Raw genomic sequence first — 18,476 nt, forward strand, 5'->3', positions numbered from 1 at the left:
AACATCTAGGTAGTGCATTCTCCATGGTAACGACTCTCCCAATCAGTTGTCAATTTGATGTTTGTGGGAGCTGTGTGCATCCAACATTATCCCCCAGTGGCTACACTTCAAACTTCGATCATGTTGAGTTGTCCTGAGGTTTTGAACGAAGTTATGGAAATGATGGATATAGTGTCTGATATTTTCTTCCATACATGTGCTCTTTGCAGTTTCTTTATTCCTGTCTCTGTTTCTGTACTCTGCAAACAGTCGGGGGGGTGGGGGGGCGGTGGCAGTGTTGAAAAAGGGATAGATGCAGTTTGTCTTGATTTTGTCTGGGATGCATGTGACAGAAACAGGCCATTCAGCCCAAATAACCCATGCCCATGTTTATACTCCCTATTTGAGCCTCCTCACAAAATGTCTCATCTAAATTTGTTATTGTAACCCTCGACTCCCTTTTCATTCCTGTGTTTCCCATTAAATATGCAAAGATAAAGTTAAATATTTGCAATATATTGATGAGACAAGCTGTGCTGTAACTGTGACTTCAATAGTCATGTGACAGGACTCTGCTGGAAGGTTGAAACCTATAACTTTATCATCATTTATATTTGTCAATATATTTGCTTTAAAAGAAACACAGACCTTTGGCCTGAGAATTGTATGAGAAATCTCTGCTTAAACAGAATACATCAAGGATTTTTATATCACACACTCCCTGTTATAGACTGGTCCATAATCTACCACTCTCCAGACTAAAGAGTTTTTTCTAATGTAAAGCTCAAACAGTTTTATGCAGTCTAATAATTGAAAGGTATAGTTTACTTGGAGAAAGAAAATTAGAAAGTGCATTCTTGATGTAGTTTTTAAAATATTTCACAGAAAGAAGGTATCTGAGGTAACACCAGGTAAGACATTAGTTGTATATTCTGCATTTTGGAAATAATTTGATGTTGCACATGCTCAGTCTGTCATTCTTTCCTCTCCTTACAGCGCCAGAGTATTGGTCATGATATCAACATACTGCAGGCTTGATAAATTAATCAAAACACTATGGCTACAATGACCGATCAGAGTTTGTGAATTCTATAATGAATCATCCATCTCCTGACTCCCCAAAGCCTGTCCACCATCTACAAGGCACAAGTCAGGAGGGTAATGGAGTACTCCCCACTCACCTGCATGGCAACAATACTCGAGAAGCCTTACATTATCTAGGACAATTAAGCCCACTTGATTAACATCACATCCACGAGCATCCTCTCCATCCAGCACTGTCGCACAGTGGCAATAGTGTGTACTATCTACAGGTTGCACTACAGTGACTTGCCAAGGCTCCTTCAATAGCACCTTCCAATCTTATAGCCTCTACCATTTAAAAAGACAAAGGCATTTGATACATCACTAACATTGTCTTGCCCTGCTCATACATGAAACTATTATTACCATTGGTTCATTACTGAGTGGTCAAATCTCCTAGAAAACCCTTCCTAACAGTGTTTAAGCTCAAACTAAAAGAACACACTTGAAGTCATAGATTTAACTTTTTGACAAGTTTAAGAAAAGTATGATGGAGGTTGCTTCTTATTGCTATGTGTGGTGTCTAACTTCTTTACCGTATCTTGCTCACTTTCAAGTTTTTATGAAGGTACCGTGCAGTATCTGAAAGTCACCCTGTCAGCGTTGTATGTATGTTGTAGCGGTTTATGAAGAAGAAAGCGCGCCACCATCTCTCAAGTGAAGGGCTTTATTGTAGCCTCGTCAGCTGTATCCATATTCCATGAATGGGCTCAAATACATCTTCAAGCCCTTCCTATTAAACTATCAATGAAACTGTCTGAGCAAACAATATACAGTATTATTACATCATACACAGCTTTATTGTCTCTATTAAGCTATAAATCTTTTGCAGGATATTAAAAGTGTTAACTGTTGAGAAAGAAGCCATCAAGGTATTTTGGGAGGACAATTCGATTTATGTGCTTAGCTTGACTTTGGTTATTTTTGTGACAAATTCCTGGTATTGTAAGGATTAACTGAGTGCACAGATTAACTGAGGGAAATCTAGCTTTGTTACCAACACAAGTGGTGCCATGCTCTATATATTTGATTTTATTCGATTTGATTTATTGTTGTAAAATGTGCCTCGGTGCAGTGAAACGTTTTGTTTTGCATGCAGTACAGGCGAATATAAAGTGTGTTGGGTGATAGAACAAAGTGAGGAGTACAAGGTGAACTTGCAGCGTGGGTTGGTACCTGGGATTTCGATGTTGTGACTATTATGGAGACACGGGTAGAACAGGGACAGGATTGGCTGTTGCAGGTTCCAGGGTTTAAATGTTTTAGTAGGGTCAGAGGTGGGGGTAAAAGAGGGGGGGAGGTGTGGCATTGCTTGTCAAGGATAGTATTACAGCGGTGGAAAGGACGATGGATGAAGACTCGCCATCTGAGGTAGTTTGGGCTGAGGTTAGACATAGGAAAGGTGAGGTCACCCTGTTAGGAGTTTTCTACAGGCTTCCTAATAGTCCTAGAAATGTAGAAGAAAGGATTGCGAGGATGATTCAGGAGAAGAGTGAAAGTAATAGGGTGGTTGTTATGGGGGACTTTAACTTTCCAGATATTGACTGGGAAAGCTATAGCTTGAGTACATTAGATGACTCGGTGTTTGTCCAATGTATGCAGGAGGGTTTCCTGACACAATATGTAGACAGGCCAACAAGAGGTGAGGCCATACTGGATTTGGTTCTGGGTAACGAACCAGGCCAGGTGTTAGAATTGGAGGTAGGTGAGCACTTTGGGGACAGTGACCACAATTCGGTGACTTTTACTCTAGTGATGGAGAGAGATAAGTGTGTACTACAGGGCAAGAATTATAGCTGGGGGCAGGGAAATTATGACGCGGTGAGGCACGACTTAGGATGCGTGCCTTGGAAAAGTAGGCTTCAAGGCAAGGGCGCAATTGGTATGTGGAGCTTGTTCAAGGAGCAACTATTGAGTGTCCTTGATAAGTATGTACCTGTCAGGCAGGGAGGAAAGGATCGTGTGAGGGAGCCATGGTTTAATAAGGAATTGGAATCCCTTGTTAAAGGGAAGAGGGCAGCCTATGTAAAGATGAGGCGTGAAGGTTCAATTGAGGCGATTGAGAATTATAAGGTAGCCAGGAAGGATCTGAAGAGAGAGCTAAGAGCAACAAGGAGGGGACATGAAAATCCTTAGTTGGTAGGATTAGGGAAAACCCAAAGGCTTTCTATTGGTATGTCAGGAATAAAAGAATGACTAGGGTAGGAATATGTCCAGTCAAGGATAGTAGTGGGAAGTTGCGTGTGGAGGCTGAAGAGATTCGGGAGACACTGAATGAATACTTTTCATCAGTATTCACTCAGGAACAGGACATTGTTGCCGATGTGAATATTGAGTCACAATTAATTAGAATGGACGACTTTGAGGTATGTAGAGAAGAGGTGTTGGAAATTCTGGAAAGGGTGAAAATAGATAAGTCCCCTGGGCCTGATGGCATTTATCCTAGGATTCTCTGGGAAGCAAGGGAGGAGATTGCAGAGCCATTGGCCTTGATTTTTATGTTCTCGTTGTCTACAGGAATAGTGCCAGAAGACTGGAGGATAGCAAATGTGGTTCCCTTGTTCAGGAATGGGAGTAGGGATAACCCTAGTAACTATAGGCCGGTGAGTCTCACTTCTGTTGTGGGCAAAGTCTTAGAGAGAATTGTAAGGGATAGGATTTATGAACATCTGGATAGGAATAATGTGATCAAGGATAGTCAGCATGGTTTTGTGAAGGGCAGGTCGTGCCTCACAAACCTTATTGAATTCTTTGAGCAGGTGACTAAGGAGGTGGACGAGGGTAAAGCGGTAGATGTGGTGTATATGGATTTTAGTAAGGCATTTGATAAGGTTCCCCATGGTAGGCTACTGCAAAAAATACGGAGGTATAGCATTGAGGGTGAGTTGGAGGTTTGGATTAGGAATTGGCTGGCTGGAAGAAGACAGAGGGTAGTAGTTGATGGTAAAGGCTCATCTTGGAGTGCAGTTACTATCGTTGTTCCGCAAGGATCTGTTTTGGGACCATTGCTGTTTGTCATTTTTATAAATGACCTGGAGGAGGGGCTAGAAGGTTGGGTGAGCAAGTTTGCAGATGATACGAAAGTCGGTGGAGTTGTTGACAGTGAGGAAGGATGTGTCAGGTTACAGCGGAATATAGATAAGCTGCAGAGCTGGGCAGAAAGGTGGCAAATGGAGTTCTATGTGGGTAAGTGTGAGGTGATTCACTTTGGTATGAGTAACAAAAAGATGGGGTACTGGGCTAATGGTCGGATACTTGGTAGTGTGGATGAGCAGAGGGATCTTGGTGTCCATGTGCACAGATCTCTGAAAGTTGCCACCCAGGTAAATAGTGCGGTGAAGAAGGCATATGGTGTACTGGCTTTTATTGGTAGAGGAATTAAGTTCCGGAGTCCTGAGGTCATGTTGCAGTTGTATAAGACTCTGGTGCGGCTGCATCTGGCGTATTGTGTGCAGTTCTGGTCACCATACTATAGGAAGGATGTGGAGGCACTGGAACGGGTGCAGAAGAGGTTTAACAGGATGTTGCCTGGTATGGTAGGAAGATCGTATGAGGAAAGGCTGAGGCACTCGGGGCTGTTTTCATTGGAGAAAAGAAGGTTTAGGGGTAACTTGATAGAGGTTGTCAAGATGATTAGGGGTTTAGATAGGGTTGACCATGAGAACCTTTTTCCACGTATGGAGTCAGCTATTATGAGGGGGCATAGCTTTAAATTAAGGGGTGGTAGATATAGGACAGATGTTAGGGGTAGATTCTTTACTCAGCAATTCGTGAGTTCATGGAATGCCCTGCCAGTAGCAGTGGTGGACTCTCCCTCTTTATGGGCATTTAAACAGGCATTGGATAGGCATATGGAGGATAGTGGGTTAGTGTAGGTTAGGTGAGCTTGGATCAGCGCAACATCGAGGGCCAAAGGGCCTGTACTGTATTGTTCTATGTTCTATGTTCTAAGGTTACAGCTGCAGAGAAGGTGCAGAAAGAATGAGATCAAGATAAATTTGAAAGTTAGGAGCTCCATTTCAGCAGCCTAATAACAGCAGGGAAGAAGCTGTTCTTCAATATGTTGATACATGTGTTTAAATGTTTGTATCTTCTAACCAACGAAAGAGGTTGGAAGAGAGTATAACCGGGGTGGGAGGGGCCTTTGATGATGTTGGCTGCCTTTCCAAGGCAGTGGGAAGTGTAGATAGAGTCAGTGGATGGAAGGTTGGCTTGCATGATGGTTTGGCCTGTGTTCACAAGTTTCTGTAGTTTTTTACAGCCCCGGGCACAGCAGTTGCCATACCAGGCTGTGTTGCACCCAGATTGAATGCTTTCTATAGTGCATCCGTGAAATTGGTAAGAGACTTTATGGGCATGCTGAATTTCCTGAGCTTCCTGAGGAAGTTGAGGCATTGTTGTGCTTTCTTGACCATCACATGAATGTGGGTGGACCAGGACAGATTGTTGGTGATCGTCACACCTAGGAATGTGGCACTCTTGGCCATCTCCATCTCAGCACCATCGATACAGACAGGGGGGCGTGCCCTCCAATCTGCTTCCTGAAGTCGATGACCAGCTTTTTCATTTTGCTGGTGTTGAGGGAGAGATTGTTAACTTTATTCCACACCAACAAGCATTCTCTCACTTTCCTGAATTCTGTCATGTCATTGTTTAAGATCCAGCCTATGACGGTGGTGTCGTTAGTGAACTTGTAGATAGGGTTTGGCCACACAGTCATGAATGTGACAGGGAGTACAGTAAGGGGCTGAGTATATAGCCTTTCCAGGCACCAGTGTTAAGGACTGTCATGGAAGAGGTGCTGTTGCATATGTGGAATCGCAGATGTGGGTCAGTCCAGGTGGAAAAAATACAGTAAAATAAACATTAATGCTTGGTCACTGTTCTGCAATACACATGACAAATTGGTCCAGTATGCAGCATTCACAAGTTTTATTGGTGTTTCCTTCTGAATTAGCATTGCACCTGGTCTGATTTCTAGATGATTTCTTCTGTCTCCAGACTGGATTAAAGTGTTTATGAAGCAGCCAGGAATAAATGACCTGGAAATGCAAGGAACACTGGCATCACGACCCCCCACCATCTGTGGATCATTCAGACTGAAAACGGGCCGACTTAGAGAAAGCATCAATCCATGTGCAATACAAAGAGATCAAAAGGCTAATGAGATACAGAAAGGCAGTGGCTTGAGATACAGAGAACTTTAGAGAGAGAGAGAGAAAGAGACCTGAATCATGAAAATTGCAGAAAAAGAGTGATTCAGAGTGGCACTGAATTGAGAGAGAGAAAGAGAGGCAGAGCGAGCTGTGGAACATGCTATAGACATTTGGTAATGTGGTCCTTCACATTGACAGCTGGAGTAGGAACTTGCAAATTTCGAAGACTTGGCAAGTTTTCTGCTGTCAGTAAAGATAAGCTTGCGCAGTTTTGTCTGCATCCTGCCTTGTCTGATTTCTGTGCATGAATCTAGTTAGTTCATATGGTGACTGATTGCAGAAATAGCGCCTCATCTGATTTCCTTTCCCCAATGGAATGGGGATGTGAGTCACTATCACCCATTTTGTGTTCCTACTGAAGACCAGCATCACCTTCTGTACGGGTGAGAATTGTGAAGTTGTGATGTGATGCCCTCTTCATCTGTTTACAACGCTTCGGCTGAGCTGATCCAACAGTCAATGCAAATCCTATCTCAGAGTCAGGAACCTGGCAACATAGAGAGTGAAGGAAATCCCCAGGAACAATTATTTTCAAAATAATGAGCAGGCTGAATAGGAAGAAATTGTTCCCACTTGTAAAATGAGGGAGCACATATTTAAAATGATCTGCAAAAGAAGCAAGAGTGATGTGAGGACATAAACCTTTTTCATACTGCGAACAGTTAGCCGATAGCATGCATTGCGTGGAAATGGGATGGGGCAGGTTCATTTGAGCGTTCTTGAGTGTACTGATGATTGTTTGGATAAAAATAATGTGTAAGGGTAGGAGAGGGAAAGCCGGAGATTGGCACCAGGTAATGATACAACTTAATGAGGATGGGCTGAATGACCTCCTTCTTCACTGTGATAATTCCTTTTCCATCAGATTGTGAGTGAATAATTCTTGAAACATCTTCATGTCAACCACAATCCAACAGATCAGCATTTTGCTATCTAAATTGGTGATCCTTTTGGAAGTTTCTTGTATACCTACTCTAACAAGTGTAAGATTTTGACTTTGTGTGTTTTCAACAATACTTCACATCAATGCAGCTAGAAGTGAGATATCCTGGGAAAGCTTTACACCCATCTAGAGCTATGTAAGAATGCTAAATTTCAAAGGGACAAACAATTTGTATTGCAAGAGTGCTGATTAGTTGGGAAGTCAACTCCAATTGAGGTATTCTGATGGAGACTGTACATGGGAACCATCGTTCCTTGTTTTTCACTGAATGGTCATCTCAACTTTCAAGCCTCAAATTGGGGTCACAATGGGAAAAGGTTTGAGATGCACAGACTAAGACACTGTCCGGTACATTCAGAAAAAACTCATTATTGCCAAACAAAATACTTGAAATTTGGGAAAGGTTTGCACTGATGACAATGCTTTTTTTTCAGAAAAAAAGGTCTTGCTGAACTGCTTTAATCTGTTTATGTATGTTCCAGGTACGTCTGTAATTCAAGTGATTGCAACTGATGCTGATGACCCTACCTATGGGTACAGTGCCCGGGTGGCATACAGCATCTTACAAGGGCAGCCTTACTTCTCAGTGGAATCGGACACAGGTCAGACACTTCTTCAAACTGAAGTTTAATGAATTATCTTGGAAGTATTTGCCTTTTTGATGTCTTTGTAATATCTAGCCTTGACTGCTGGTGTTTTCTTAGAACTTTTCTCTCTGTCCCTTCCTGCTATTCTCTGACCTTACATTCCCATAATAACATTCTGTTCTGCAGTCTTGACTCTCCTCCTTGATTTGCTACATTGACCCCAGCATGATTCCCCACCCTCTTGACTTGTCTAGTTAAGCTGCTCACATGTAGACCATTCCAATGGTACAGATTCCACTTTCCCATGAATTAGAACGCACTGCTCCCACTACAGCCCTTACATCATAAGTTCATGTCTCAAAAAAAATCACCCTTTGCATATGTCTATGATAGTGTTCCAGAGATTAATACCTTTAAAGTTCTTATAAATTTAGCCCTGAGCCTTTCACACTTCCTCAGTTGTTTGTATGTCATCAGGATCTGTGTGGACGACAATAGCTAGATCCTTCCTCTTTCATTGACAGTTTTTCCCCAGCCCAGAGCAGATACCCTGAACTCAGGCATTGATTGAAAATGACCCCATCTGGACTCACACGTTTTGTTGCAGATTCCAGTGTGAATTCCCCCTCACTATTCTGTTCCCAATTACACCATATCCCTTTCAGCTCCCCTCAATTGTATTAATTCCTCCACCAGGGTGTCCTGCTCACTCTAAATTTCACTTTCACCCAGTCAAGTGGAGAAAAAACTCAACTCTATTTGACAATTGCAATGGCTCAGGCTCTTATGCCCATGCTCCTGGCTCCCCCTTACCCACCTTATGTACAGTCACTCCCCCCCTATTCCTAAACACTGGCCAAATCAGGTAACCTCACTCTAAGGGCTATCACTTATGCTTCTTGGAATAAAGTGATTATGTAAACCTATTAAACAGGATCTTAAACAACGTCAGAAATTGCTGGAAAAACTCAGCAGATCTGGCATCATTGACGAAGAAAAAGCAGAATTAAAATTTCAAGTGCAGTGACCCTTCACCAGAACTCAAGAAGACTCTGAAGAAGAATTACTGGACATGAAGCATTCACTGTTTCTCTCTCCACTGGTGCTGCCAGATCTGCTGAGTTTCTCCAGCATCTTCTGATTTTTGTTTTTAATTTCCAGCATCCACAGTTCGTTGCTTTTATTTTAAACTCACAATCTTGTTTCTTTCAACCAAGTCACCTCTTATTCTACTAAACTCCAGTGGATATGAGCCAAGCCTGTCCTTCCTTTCCTCATAAGGCAACTCACCCATTCAATCCAGTATTGTCTAGTAAAGTTATCGTGATGCATGGACATTTGACAGCATGTAGGAGGTGTGTCTCATTGGTTACAGTATGCCTCATCTCTGCAAAAATCGTTATCATGTAACCAGTGCGTCTCATTGTAAAAAAACAACACAAGTTGAGGTGGTGATCGAAAAGCTGGCATTTGAGAACAGGGCAGGTTATTTTAGTGATGGAGGAATCTGTCAATATTTCAGATAGATAAACGAGCCATGTAAATGGAATATGGCTTCTGTACAAATGGACTTTGCCTTCTTTGTGGATATATCACTTCCCAATGTCACCTTTCCCACAGTGTGGCCTGTATATTTGAAATGTCAGAACTCACAAGGGATTGATGATCTGCTTTTGACCAGCATCACCTTTCAATTATTCAGGACATTACATGTCTGACAATATAACAGTGCAGACCTCTGCAGTATGAGATCTGGAATACCGCACTGTACAGGTCTAATCTTTTAGTAATTGAGCTGCCTCAAATATCCCAACACTAATGGGATTTTATGCACAAAATACGCTGGATTAACCTGAATGGAACAGAGAAATGGTGCTTTTGCACAGCTGTAATGTGATTGCTCGGGGACTTTTGGGTTACAGCATGACGAGCTGTTTTGTAACTCCCGCCATTGCTCACTTCATCAAATATTAGTGATGAAGAGATTAAGCAACGGTTTACATTTGATACTGAAGATTATGGGTTTCCACAGAAAGGCAGGCAATTTTTTAAGCCATTAATAATAAACAATGTCTGGAAATGAAGCTAAAATTCTAGATATGAAACATGAAATCCAAAGAGAATAGAGAGACTAGGATCAATCCAGTCAGCCATTTCCAGCATATTCCTGATGAAGGGTTTATGCTCAAAATGTCGACTCTCCTGCTTCTTGGATGCTGCCTGATCAGCTATACTTTTCCAGTGCCACATGTTTTGGCTCTGATCTCCAGCATCTGCAGTCTTCAACTTCTCCCACTTTCAGCTTATGCAATGGTCACCTTCACCTTGTCTTGAAATCTACCAACATTCACACATGGTACATGTAAACAAAGTACTAAGAGCACATCTGGGCACCACACATTAGAAAGGATTTATTGGCCTTGGAGGGAGTACAGTGCAGGATTACAAGAATGAAACCAGCATTCAGGGGTTGTGAGGTAAGATTATACCAATCAGGCCTGTTGTCTCTACCATTTAGAAGGTTAAGGAGTGATCTGATTGAAGGAAATGACAGGGTAGATAAAGATAAATGCTTCCACTAGTTGGGGATTTGAAAGCATAGTCTGAGAATTAGAGCCAAACCATTCAGGAGAGATGGGAGGAAATGTTTCCACACACAAAGGATGGTAGATGTTTGGAACTCTCTTCCACAAATGACATGGAATCTGGATCAGGTGGTTTTTAAAAATCTGAGATAGATTTTTTTTGTTCAGCAAAGGGATATGGGCCAAAGGCAGGTATATGGAGTTAGGCCACAGATCAGCCATGATCTGATTGAATGGTGGGATAGGCTCAAGGGGCTGAATAGCCTACTCCTGTTTCTATGTTTTACTTGAGATATGGATGTATAAACCTGATCAAAACTCAATTGCATTTACTTGTACTTAGAAAATTCAATATATTCTCAAAGTCTTTACGTATCAGTGTTTTTGGGAGGCAATGTTTAAATTCATGGCTAGACTTGGTTTCAGAAATTGCAGGAGAAACTAGCCTAATCAAATATTAGTTATCTGCACTACTCAATTATAGATATAGCCTGGCCTATAAGACTCTATATTCCTCAGCAGTTTGCTTTGACTTATTTTGAACTACTGTGCGCAACAGCAATACATTCATATGGCACCTAATTAACAGAGTCAAACATTTTCAGGCACTTCACAGAAACATTATCAGATGAGGTTTGACATTGAATTACAAAAGGTGATATTAGAATTGCTGGCCCGATGTTCCATCTGAGAGAGAGGATTTAAGAAAAATCTTAAAAATAGGAGATGGTAAGGGATGTTCCAGAATCTGGGGCTTTGGTATCTAAAGCCATGATTGCCCAGTGGTACAGGAATTAAAATCAGGAATGCTCTACAGTCAAGAATCTGAGGAGTTCATTGATCTCAGAGGGGTGTGAGACTGGAGGAGGCTGTAGGGAGTGGGAGACAGAATGTTTCTCTCAAATCATGTCCAGCCCATCAGATAAATTGATTATTGAATTCTGTTAACCCAAGCCGCTGCTTGTAAGCATTTGACCTCCACATCTCCATGTTCCCAGCCCCCACCTATACAGTAAAGCCACTTCTGGCTGACTGGGTGAAAGGCATCACTGATATTGCAGCTCTAGTGAAACCCCAGGTATCACGTATTCAAGCTGCCAAATCCTTCAGCTAATGTTGATCGCATGAGTGGATAAGTACTGAGAGAGTAATACGATCAAAAAATTGAGAGCAAAATAAAAACGACAGCTCATTTTAGTCAAATTGCAACATCGGATGTTTTGGCACAGACAGCAATCTGGAAAGTAGGTCATTGTGGTTGTCTTTTAAAAAAAAAGACCAAAAAATGTCCCAAGAACTGATAATAATTTCAGTGTTTTACAAATCTGCACACCTAAAAATCCAGTTAGCTAAATGGTCCCTGTAATTAGCAGGCTGTCTTCATGGGGGAAAGAATACAGCTGGGAGGGAGAAGCGAAATAAATGATCATTATCATTTGTAAATTAAAGCTTCTCAGTTTTTGAATGTGACGCCCTGTACAGGAGGAGACGCTTCTTAAGAAGCAAAATGCTGTCTGAAAGTAAGTTGTTCAGACTATTGCTGAGATCAGCGTGTGATGAAGCTGAAGGAATTCACCTGGAGGGACTGAAATGTCTCAGCAGTTCAGCTGCTGTCCTGTGGTGAACCCAAGCAGTTTCCGACTGGCCTTTTGTTAAGAACTGGAGCCTCCATCTGTTCCTTACAAGGTACATGCAATCGGGGTGGAGTTGCTGTGAGGGGTCTAATACACTGAGTGCTCTGGACCGAGTTAACATGTCACAGCCTCCAGGGTTGTATGGATTGGTGCCACCATGCCAGTGAGGTTAACAGGAAAGCAAAATCAGTCAGGCTGCGAAAGCTGCTCTTGGGTTGATGCAGTCTGCACTCTGCCTCTCCAAACCAATTACACTCTCCATACACCTTAATGAGTACAACACCAGCGTGCATTTATACAGCAAATTTGCTCCAATGAAATGATACATACTGCTTCACATAGTGATTATCAATCAATGTATTTTTTACTCATTCTCAGGGCATTGCTGGCTGGCTGAGCATTTATTGCCCGCCCCTAAGTTATACTTAGGAGTCAACCACATTAGTGTCGGTCTGAAATCATTTGTAGGCCAGCTGTTTCCTTTCCTGATGGACATTAGTGAACCAGATGGGTTTCTTCACCTGACAATCATTTCATGGTTATCATTAAACACATCATTCCAGATTTTTGTTGACTTCACCATCTGCTTGAGTGAGATTTGAACCTGGGTCCCTAGAACATTGCCTGGGTCAGTTGATTAAAATTCCAGTGATAATGTCACTAGGTTGTCACCATCTGATTTGACACTGGTCTTATATCGAGATGCTCTGACAAACGACCAAGAGGTCAGTCGAAGAGGTCGATTATAAGGAGAGGGGGGAAAGATCAAGCTTTGGAGATGATTTTGGAAAAATCTCAGGTTCTAAATAGATGAAGGTATAGTCACTAGTGGTGGAGTGATTATTGTCACAGTGCTGAAGAAACTATAATTGGATGAACACAAATATGTTGCTCGGCAGTAGGGCTGGACGAGACTACAAAAATGGATCCGGGCAAGAAGCATCTTTGAAAATGACTTAAAAGGTGTATTGAGCCATTTGCTAGCTTAATTGATGCTCCCACATCGGTTATTAGTAAACTGATTCTTTTAAAATGAGATCTATTAAAGCATGGCTCCTGTGTAAATCACGAGAAAACAAGCTCCATTGGAAGGGTCTCCTCAGAAAGTGGAAATCTGAGTCATGTTTAGATACCCTTCAATTTGGAGAAAGTGAGGACTGCAGATGCTGCAGAGTCAGAGCTGATAAAACATGGCGCAGTTAAATGCACAGCAGGTCAGGCAGCATCAGAACAAGAGAGGCAACGTATTGGGCATAGTCATTCTTCAGGACTGGTAGTGTCAGGACTGGGCTGTCAGTGTGAGTTGGTGATGGTCGACAGGGAAATAGTTCTCCTGGAGTATTGACTAAGGAAGGATTGTTGAGGTCTATGAGAACAGGAACAACCAATTTAAGGTAATCAGGTAAGCCCAGAATGCAACTCACTTACATTTACCACAAGACGTGACATACATTCATACACAGGGTCACACCATTGCAAAACAAAAGTTCAAGCCTTGCACATTTTCTGAATTATTCAGAAATGTATAGTTCCCAGTTGGATTCTCCATGGCATTGCTTCAGTCTTCAGATGTGGCTTGCCAACCAGTTTCTCCTGTGATGGAAATTGTTCTGATTGTTTGAAATTTGGCATTCTTGCATTTGTCCTGATGAGTGTAAGATGAGAAGGATTTTGGTAATAACCAGGCCTATTCTTTTGAAACGTAGCCATGAAGTTGATTCTCTGGTGGTTTTGAGCATTTCCTGGTTGAGGATATTGGAATGAGGGGATGACTATTGATCGTGATACCATAAAATGTCCCAGAAAATTCTTGGCTACATCATGAACATTTTTTTAACATGACAACATCTCAACATGTCACAAAACCAGACAATCTAGCATTGTGAGTTGGAATATCCTCCAGTCCACAGCTGGTACAATAGAGTGAAATCAGTGAAGGGGATAGTTTTACTTATTCATTCTTGTTAAGTGACCCCACCATTCCCCCTGCATCTTCACAATCAGTAAATGCCCGTGGAGATGCAAAACTACGCAAACTAGCTAATTTTTCTGTATCTGAAACAGAACATGCAGGAAAAACAGGACCTTGGTCAGAGGAGCCAATGAGCCGAGGAGTGACAGATGGAATTTAATTTAGATAAATATGAGGCATTGCATTTTGGAAAGGCAAATCAGGGCAGGACTTATACACTCAACAGTAGGGCCCTGGGCAGTGCACCAAACAAAGAGACCTTGGAGTTCAGGTTCTTTGATCCTTGAAGGTGGAATTATAGGTGGATAGGATAGTGAAGAAGGCTTTTGGCATACTTATCTTCACTGGTCAAAACATTGAGTATAGGAGTTGGGGTGTCACATTATGGCTGTACAGGACATTGGTGAGGTCACTTTTAAAATACTGCATTTAATTCTGGTCTTCCTGCTTTAGGAAAGATTATGTGAAATTCGAAGCTTAAAACTAGAACAAGAGGGCAGAGCCTCAAAATTACAGGGAGCAGATTTAGGACTGAATTGAGATGGAACTTCTTCACCCAGACAATTGTGAATCGATGGATTTCCCTGCCCAGTGAAATAATTGAGGCTTCCTCATTGAATGTTTTTAAAGCTAAGATAGATAATTGTTCGAGAAGTAAATGAATTAAGAGTTACAGTGAGAGGGTGGGTAAGTGGAACTGAGGCCATGAAAATATCAGCCATGATCTTATTAAATGGCAGAATGGGCTCAAAGGGCCAGATGACCTACTCTTGTTCCTATTTCTAATGTACTTCTTCTTATGATTCAGAAAAGGTTTACAAGGATGGTGCCAGTGTTGGAGGGTTTGAGCTATTGGGAGAAGCTGAATAGACTGGTGCTGTTTTCCCCTGAGCATCGGAGGCTGAGGGGTGACTTTATATAGGTTTATAAAATTATGATGGGCATAGATAGGATGAATAGCCATTGTCATTTTCCCAGAGTAGGAAGTCCAAAACTAGAGGGCATAGATTTAAAGTGAGGGGGGAAATATTTAAAAGGAACCTAAGGGGCAACATTTCTACACAGAAGGTGGTGCATTAATGGAATGAACTGCCAGAGGAAGTGGTGGAGGCTGGTACAATTACAACACCTAAAAGCATCTGGATGGGTACTTGATTAGGAAGGATTTAGGGTGATATGGACCATGTGCTGGCAAATGGGACTAGATTAATTTAGGATATCTGGTTGGCATGGACAAGTTGGACTGAAGGACCTGTTTCCATGCTGTGTAACACAATGACTTCAACTACATGTTCTCTGCCTTCAGCTATTTTAATGATTTTCCCAGTAGGCTGACATCTGCTACTGTCAGTTCATTGAGGCATTTAAAGGACAATTTTAACCAAATGAGCCAATGAGAAACTCACAGGGATCAGATGGAATGCCTTGTAGGGGCAAATTTAACTCCATCCTGATGACCAGGAAACTGAGAAGATTGGAAACAATGCCAGTTTGACACTGACCTAGGCAGCATGGTGGCACAGTGGTTAGCACTGCTGCCTCACAGTGCCAGAGACCCGGGTTCAATTCCCACCTCAGGTGACTCTCTGTGTGGAATTTGCACGTTCTCCCCGTGTCTGTGTGGGTTTCCTCCGGGTGCTCCGGTTTCCTCCCACAGTCCAAAGATGTGCAGGTCAGGTGAATTGGCCATGCTAAATTGCCCATAGTGTTAGGTAAGGGGTAAATGTAGGGGTATGGGTGGGTTGTGCTTCGGCGGGGCGGTGTGGACTTGTTGGGCCGAAGGGCCTGTTTCCACACTGTAATGTAATCTAATCTAATCTCCATAAAGTTGTTATGAAAGTTCATATTTCATCTCATTTATGGACGTGAGCTTGAAGCCTTGTAGAGATACCTTGATTAGTGCACTTTCTAAAAATGTCAATGAAAAGCTTTGGAATTTATTTTCAAGAAGGTTTTTCTTGGAAGACATACAGTTTTGTTGATCTTTGTTCCTTAAACTCACTCGAGTGAAAACTCTTCCTTTGAACTTTTCTTTTGCCTGGATTTTGTGGCTGTTCCATTTGAACATGGTTAGAGATTGTTTGGATTTTCCATTGGTCACCAGCCAGCTAAAGGAGAAGGACCTTCCCAGCTCAGCTCTCCCATTTCTGGAAAAGCAGCCCCATAATTCCCATGTGGTGCCTAGAGCCCGGGGTCCGACAGCCCTCATATGAGAAGCCTTTGTTGATATCTCCTGAATGACTGAATCATCAAAGATCCCCAGTGACAACTACATGTGTCAAGGTCCACCTGTCCTTGTGCACTGGAAAGTCAGACAAAGAGCCATCAGAATATCTCAAACCTTATCTTTTTTACCTTCAAGACCGAAGACTTTTGGACCAAAAGTGTTTTTGTTTATTTCTGTAGACAGATTTTTTAAAAAATTCTCTTTAAAAACAGAATTTAAGAGTGCATGCATCTTTTGGGCCATTTATGGAGGCAAACATTTATATTCTGATATTACAAACTACATGTGTAACGTTTTTACAGTTTTAAGTCATTAGGTTTGTTTTTCAATATATCAATAATTTTGTGTTTGTTGAAGAAACCTGGTTCATGGCAACATTTTTATTTTAAGTCTGTTTTAATGTAAATGTCTGTATTGGGAAGTTGGTGAAGCAATTATATTGAAGTGTGATTCCTGGAATGTTGGGACTAAAGAGAGACAATGCATACCTCCCATCTCAATCATAATAATGATCATGAGCAACACTGGACAAGCATAGAAGAAGTGCTTCCATCCCACATCCCTGCAACAATGGTCTACTCTGTGGTAGAAGCTAGAAAAATACAAAATAGATAATGTTGGCTGTTCATATTGAAGCATAAATAAATCAAAGCTAACTCCAGAGTTATGCTGCAGACTTTCAAGTCAGTGTAAGAAGATTCGTTCCCTCTGTGGATGGATGAGAAAGATGTGAGAGATCTGCAATGTTATTCCAATGGGAGACTGACCTTGTATAAAGTGAGAATACCCCAATACCTTGGAATTGGGGGACGGACGATATGGTTCTCTTTTGCTTCCTAACCCAGTGGGAAGATTAGAGGTGAATTGAGGGAGAATATTTCACTCAACATGTGACCAGATTCTGAAGTCCATTTCCTGAAATGTTTGGAGATGCAAAAAAACCCTTTCATTTCATAGGACTTCGACATGTACTGAGATGTTGAGTTATACAGAGCGATACCGCAAGAGTTAGCAAAGGGATTAGGTTGGTTGATTCTTGGGAAGTCAGCAGATACAATGGGCTGAATCGGCTTTGCCTGATCTTTACATTTTCAATGTTATTTTGAAAGAGAGTTACAACTCTCGGGGGGACAGCAACAACTGAAAGAGGAGGTTCAGTGTAATCTGAGTGTCAGCAATCTCTAACACCAGGAGTCTAGTGCACTGTTCTAAACAATGTAAGTTCAATGCTATAAGGTTGCAGCAAAAGGAAATAATTTGGGAAACATGTTGGGCGGCACGGTGGCACAGTGGTTAGCACTGCTGCCTCACAGTGCCAGAGACCCGGGTTCAATTCCCGCCTCAGGTGACTGACTGTGTGGAGTTTGTACATTCTCCCCGTGTCTGCGTGGGTTTCCTCCGGGTGCTCCGGTTTCCTCCCACAGTCCAAAGATGTGCAGGTCAGGTGAATTGACCATCCTAAATTGCCAGTAGTGTAGGTAAGGGGTAGATGTAGGGGTATGGGTGGGTTGCGCTTCGGCGGGGCGGTGTGGACTTGTTGGGCCGAAGGGCCTGTTTCCACACTGTAAGTAATCTAAAAAAAACAAAATAAAATGCACGAGAAATGCAAACCAGGCAGGTGACTCCTCATTGGTTTTACACCATTGTGGAAAATTAGGATCCACTCTGAAGAACAAGCAATATGCTAAATAAACATCCAGACAGAGGTTACAATTCTGAAACTACTTAAGAAACCCCCAGATATTCACAGTGACATGCGTCATCTTGACTGGATGTATAACGGATGCAATATCTTTATGGTAATTGGTTTGTGATCACAGTTGCACTCTGCCAGAGAAACAGAGCTGGAGTGTTTGCCAGTGAGTGGTCAGCATTGTCCCATAATGTTTTATCTGTTGAGAAATAACATGACGAAACAGATGAATAAGATGTTGGTCTGGTGTGAGTCATAAGCAAGGCATTCTGCCAAGCAACATTTGCTATTTTCATGTGTTTTGTTGAGCAAGAAAATTGTTTTCTCTGGATTTATTTGAACTGTTCCCATAGATCTATCAATTTGCATTTATTTTTAATGGAGCAGCATGGAATATAAAAAAGACTCCAGTGATACAATAAGAGTCAGAAAAAAGGGATTAGGTTAACTCTTGGATGACCAGCACAGATACATGGGCTGGATAGCTTCCATCTGGTCTTTAAATTTTCAATGTTTTTTAAAGGAGAGTTATAGCTGTCTGGGGGATGGCAATGTCT

General features: G+C 41.9%; 1 protein-coding gene across 6 annotated transcripts in view; it reads left to right on the plus strand.

Annotated features, from left to right (window-relative positions):
• LOC140464828 (cadherin-6-like) overlaps positions 1 to 18,476 on the plus strand; it is a 217,175-nt gene that overhangs the window by 100,192 nt on the left and 98,507 nt on the right. For all 6 annotated transcript variants that reach the window (XM_072560325.1, XM_072560323.1, XM_072560328.1 and 3 more), the window contains exon 4: positions 7,704 to 7,823. In XM_072560325.1, the coding sequence (XP_072416426.1) occupies positions 7,704 to 7,823 (120 nt within the window). The remainder of the gene's footprint in view (positions 1 to 7,703; positions 7,824 to 18,476) is intronic.

The sequence above is a fragment of the Chiloscyllium punctatum genome, chromosome 41 (genome assembly GCF_047496795.1).
Source record: "Chiloscyllium punctatum isolate Juve2018m chromosome 41, sChiPun1.3, whole genome shotgun sequence".
Lineage (NCBI taxonomy): Eukaryota > Metazoa > Chordata > Chondrichthyes > Orectolobiformes > Hemiscylliidae > Chiloscyllium > Chiloscyllium punctatum.